General features: G+C 37.7%; 1 protein-coding gene across 1 annotated transcript; it reads left to right on the forward strand.

Annotated features, from left to right (window-relative positions):
* Nucleotides 1-335: 335 nt before the first annotated feature.
* On the forward strand, nucleotides 336-5419 carry LOC112524962 (uncharacterized mitochondrial protein AtMg00820-like). Its single transcript, XM_025134905.1, has 2 exons — nucleotides 336-528; nucleotides 5154-5419. The coding sequence occupies exons 1-2, from the start codon at nucleotides 336-338 to the stop codon at nucleotides 5417-5419; spliced, it is 459 nt and encodes a 152-aa protein (XP_024990673.1).
* Nucleotides 5420-5645: the final 226 nt, after the last annotated feature.

Here is a 5645-nt window from a genome sequence, read left to right on the forward strand (position 1 = left end):
TGGGATACTATTTCTCTCACCCTCACAAAAACAAAGTGTTTGTTGGTCAGACTAGTTTTTCATGGAAAATGAGTTTATTTCCAAAGGAGCCAGTAGGAGGCATATAGACCTTGAAGTGGTTCAAGATCCAAATATGCCAATAGAGATGGAACAAGCACATACAACACAAGGAGCTGTGAATACACAAGGGGTTATGGAAAACAGTCTGATACATTAGCACAAATTGTTTTCCAGTCTGGTAGATCACAACATGAGCCCTAGAGGTATGGACTTCTCATCACTTAGACTGTGATATATTGCTCATGGATGATGAGCCGACTAACTACCAAGATGCCATGGCGAGCCCCGACTCATGGGAATGGATAGATGTTATGAGCATAGAGATTGACTCCATGTGTGAAAACCAAGTTTGGAACTTGGTGGAACCACCCAAAAAGGTACTACTTATACGGTGGAAATGGGTCTTCAAGAAGAAGAACGAGATGGATGGTAATGTGATTATCAATAAAGCCCGATTGGTTGTGAAAGGTTTCAAGCAGATTCAAGGAGTTAATTATAATGAAATTACTCATTAATCGCGATGATTAAGTCCATTAGAATTTTACTATCCATTGTTGCATATCACGATTACAAAATCTGGCAAATGCATGTGAAAACGACCTTCCAAAACGCTAAATGAGAACGTATATATGGTACAAACTAGAAGTTTTGTTGATCCTAATGATTCTCAAAAGGTATGAAATTTCCAATAATCCATTTATGGATTAAAGCAAGCTTCGAGGAGTTGGAATCATCGTTTTGACGAATAAATCAAAGAGTTTGGTTTCTTGAAAAACAAGGATGAGCTTTGTGTCTACAAGAATATTAATGGGAGCATAGTGTCATTCTTATTATTGTATGTAGATGACATACTACTGATTGGAATAATATCCCAATGCTTGAGTCTGTAAGGCTTGACTAGGGAACTGCTTTTCAATGAAATACTAGGTGAAGCAACCTATGTGTTAGGCGGCAGGATAAAGATAGATTGCATAAATTGTTTGGCTTAAGTTAGAGTACATATATAGACAAAGTACTAAAACGATTTTGTATGTTAGAAAGCAAGAAAGGGTTCTTTCTGATGTCTCATGGCATATCACTTTTAAAATCGCAATTTCCCATTACGGCGCAATAAAGTGGACAAATGAGTAAGATCTCGTATGCTTTGGAAATCAGAAGTATCATGTATGCTATGATATGTACTCGATATGATGTCTTGTATGCCTTGAGCATGACGAGCATATACCAATCAAAGCTGGGTGATGATCACGGGATTGCAGTGAAGAATATCCTAAAGTACTTACGAAGGAGTAAGAATTCATTCTTAGTATACAACGGTGAGAAAGAGTTGAGTGTAAAGGGTTACATTGATGTAATCTTCCAAATCGATAGAATGATTTTAGATCACAATCTGGTTTTGTGTTTTGCCTAAATCATGGTGTTTTAAGCTGGAAAAGTTCCAAGAAAGAGAGAGTAGTTGATGATACAATGGAAGTTGAATACATTGAAACATCATATGCAACTAGGGAAGTTGTTTGGATAAGGAAATTTGTTTCTCAACCCTGTGTGGTTCCAAGCAATAACAGTCCTATAGAATTATTATGCGATAGCAATGGAGCTATAACACTGGTGTAATGTTTGGTTATTATTAAGTAAGTACTTATATATATATATACATATATATACATATATATATATATTTATGTGTGTGGTGTGGTGTAAGTAAATTTGGAGGTGTGTGTGTGTTTTCATTGGCGGCTATGCACTTGCTATAAATAGCAAGTGCATATGAATGAAAAGGGGTTGTTATGGAATTAGTTTTTTTACAAAATTGAGAGAAGAGAAAACCGCAGACTTTAAATCGGCTAAAAGCAAGCAAGAAAGAGATATACACTGAGAAATGGCAGATAATCCTAACCAATCAGAAAGGACTTCTACCGGTTATGGAAGAGGTCGGGGAAGAAGAAATGTAACCCAAGGAGAAGACCCGGAAAATGTGATGACAATAGAAACGCTAAGTCACAGCAGGGGTCGAGGAAGAGGTAGAAGTATTAGATAAAAACTCATATGGAACAGGAATTGTGGGCACAAGAGAGTTCAATGTCTGGTCGTGGAAGAGGAAAAACAAGGGGTGGACACAATGTTCCTGACCCCGGATTTATTACTCAGGAAATCCTAGCAGCGGAGCTGGGAAAATTCCAAGAAAGTTTGGTGAACTTATTGGGACGTACGACATAAAATAATCCAGAAATAGTAAGAGATCCTGAACGTCAGGAGAAAGCCGGAGCTAGTACACCGGCAACAGGTACATCTGTGCCCCTTACTTCATCCTCTGTTCATAAAGGAGGAGATATTAAAATGTTTCTTGCCTGTAAACCTCCTAAATTTTCTGGTGAACGTGACCCTGTCAAAGCCATGTGTTGGTTTAAAGAAATTGAGTTAAGTCTGCAAATCAGTAAAAGTACAGAGGAAGATAAGGTCATGTTTGTTGTATCGCGTCTGAGGTCAAGTGCTTTATATTGGTGGGAGATTCTATCAAGTTCAGATCCAAACATTCTGAAAACCATGCTATGGGAGGAATTTGTGATAAAGTTTAAGATGCAATATTGTCTTGAAGCAGCAGTATGAAAACTAGAAGATGATTTCCTTCTTCTAGAACAAGGAGATATGTCAGTTCGTTAGTACACGAAACTCTTCATGGAACAATCCAGTTTGTTGAAGCTTACATTTTATCAGAAAACAGTAAAGTGAGAAAGTTGGAGTCTAATCTTCGGACGTATGTGATATCCAGGAATCCGACAACATTTCAAGCAACAGTTGATGTTGCTGAAATACTGGAACAAGACATCAATCAACAACCACAAGAAAGGGTTGGATAGAAAAGAAAAGGGGAGGCTACAATGACTGATTTCCGTAGACCAAGGTTTATGGAAAATTTGAATCGACTAGCCCCAAGGTTTGCTGATAAGGCATGCACACGATGTCATAAAATACATCAGGGAAATTGCAATACAGATTCACGAGTATGTTTTAAATGTCAGCAACCAGGACATATAGCTCGAGATTGTCGAATGACGTAAAGATGTTTTACTTGTAATTCCTCTCAACATGTCAATGTTGATTGTCCACAAGCTAAGAGACGAGGGTCTGGTTTTGTTGGAGGTCGAGGATCTGGATATTTAGGAGGCTGAGGACCTGGTTATGTGCCAACAGGGCGTGGGCCAATGGATAATCGTGTTAACCCAAGTGGTCGAGGAGAGATAAGACGTCGGGAGTCAAATGCAAAAGGGAGAGCCTTGCAGATGACGAGAGGCGAGGCGGAAGAGCATCCTGAAGTGGTGACAGGTACATTCCTTGTTAATTCAGTATGTGCCAAAGTTTTATTTGACTCGGGTTCAAATCGTTCTTTTGTATCATCGTCGTTTGTTAACTGCACACATTTAGAATCTAAGGCGTTGCGTGAAGATTTAATTGTGGAAACAACAAACGATAGTGAAGTATTGGTTAAGGAATCAATATATGAATGTTTCATAAGTATAGAAGGATGTGAGGTGCCTATACAATTATTTCATTTTCCTTTAAGGGAATTTGATATAATTATAGACATGGATTGGTTAGCTAATTTGTGACGAAAAGATGATCCATATAGATTTACTGGAAAAAGGAAAGGTTGTAATTTATGGGGATCGACGAGATTGTTACTCCAGTCTTATCTCGGTGTTAAAGGCCCAGAAATATGTACAAAAAGGATGTGATAGTTTTATTGCCTATGTTATTGACATCAAGAAAGAGAAAGAAAAGATGAAGGATATTCCAGTAGTAAAAGAATTTCTAGAAGTATTTCCAGAAAACTTGATAAGTTTACCTCGGGAACGAACAATAGAATTTCATATTGAATTACTTCTTGGATCAACACCCGTTGCACGTGCACCATATAGATTAGCTCATTATGAACTAAAGGAGTTAATGTCGCAATTAAAAGAATTGTTGGATAAAGGTTTTATCCGACCAAGTACATCTCCATGGGGTGCGCCAGTATTATTTGTGAAGAAGAAGGATGGATCAATGAGAATGTGCATTGATTACCGAGAGCTGAATAATTGACAATCAATAAAATAAGTATCCTCTCCCAAGAATTAATGATTTGTTTGATCAATTGGTTGGGGCTACTTATTTTTCGAAAATTGATTTACGGTCTAGTTATCATCAATTGAAGATTCGGAATGAGGATGTGTAGAAAACAACATTTCGTACACGTTATGGTCATTACGAATTTCTGGTTATGCCATTTGAACTCACAAATGCACCGGCTGCCTTTATGGACATGATGAATAGGGTGTGTCATCCCTATCTTGATAAATTTGTGATTGTCTTCACTGATGATATTCTGATATATTCTCGGTCGGAAGAAAAGCATGCTCATCATTTGAGATTACTCTTAGAACTGCTAAAACAAGAAAGATTGTATGCTAAGATGTCAAAATGTGAATTTTGGCTACGAGAAGTTCAGTTCTTGGGGCATGTTATTTCAAAAGAAGGCATTAAAGTGGATCCTTTAAAGATTGAAGCCATTGAAAAATGGGAAGCCCCAAAGACTCCAACTGAAATAAGAAGTTTTCTTGGATTGGCTGGGTATTATCGTAAGTTTATACAAGATTTCTCTCGTATATCAACTCCATTGACAAAGCTGACAAAGAAGAATGTGAAATATGAGTGGAATGAAGCACAAGCTCAGGCCTTTCAAATGTTAAAAGATAAGTTATGCAGTGCGCCAATTCTATCCTTGCTAGATGGAATGGAGGATTTTGTGGTATATAGTGACGCGTCAAAGATAGGTTTGGGTTGTGTACTGATGCAACGTTGAAAGGTAATTGCTTATGCTTCAAGGCAGTTAAAAGATCATGAAAAACAGTACCCTACACATGATATAGAATTGGCAGCGGTACTGTTCGCTTTGAAGATATGGAGGCACTATCTTTACGAAACAAAATGTCAAAATTTCACAGATCATAAGAGTTTACAACATCTATTCCATCAGAAAGACATGAACATGCATCAAAGATGATGGTTGGAGTTGGCTAGTGATTATGATTGTGAAATTTTGTATCATCCAGGAAAGGCAAATGTAGTGGTCGATGCTTTAAGTCGACAAGAGAAAAGTGGAACTATCAAAGCTGTAGCTTTACGAGTCGAGTTACTACCAAGTATTCATGAAGAGTTGCAAGAATTTCAGCACGAGTTAATGAAGGAGGATAAGGTTAAACAAGAAAGATTAGGTGGATTGATATCTGTATTTGTAAAAGATGACAGAGTTTTGGAAGTTTCAAAACAGAATTTGGGTACGATGCTATGGTGGTCTCAGGAAACGTATCTTGAGTGAGGCTCACAAATCACGTTTTGCAAGTCATCTAGGTACAAATAAAATGTATCGGGATTTGAAGCAACATTATTGGTGGCCAGGTATGAAGAAGGATATAGCTAAACACGTGGAACAATGCATGACGTGTCTTCAGGTGAAGATAGAACATCAACGTCCATATGGTAAGTTGCAATCTTTAGAAATTTCAGTTTGGAAATGGGATCACATCACTATGGACTTCATAACC

The sequence above is a fragment of the Cynara cardunculus genome, assembly GCF_001531365.2.
Source record: "Cynara cardunculus var. scolymus isolate 2C chromosome LG 13, CcrdV1, whole genome shotgun sequence".
In the NCBI taxonomy this organism is placed as follows: Eukaryota; Viridiplantae; Streptophyta; class Magnoliopsida; order Asterales; family Asteraceae; genus Cynara; species Cynara cardunculus.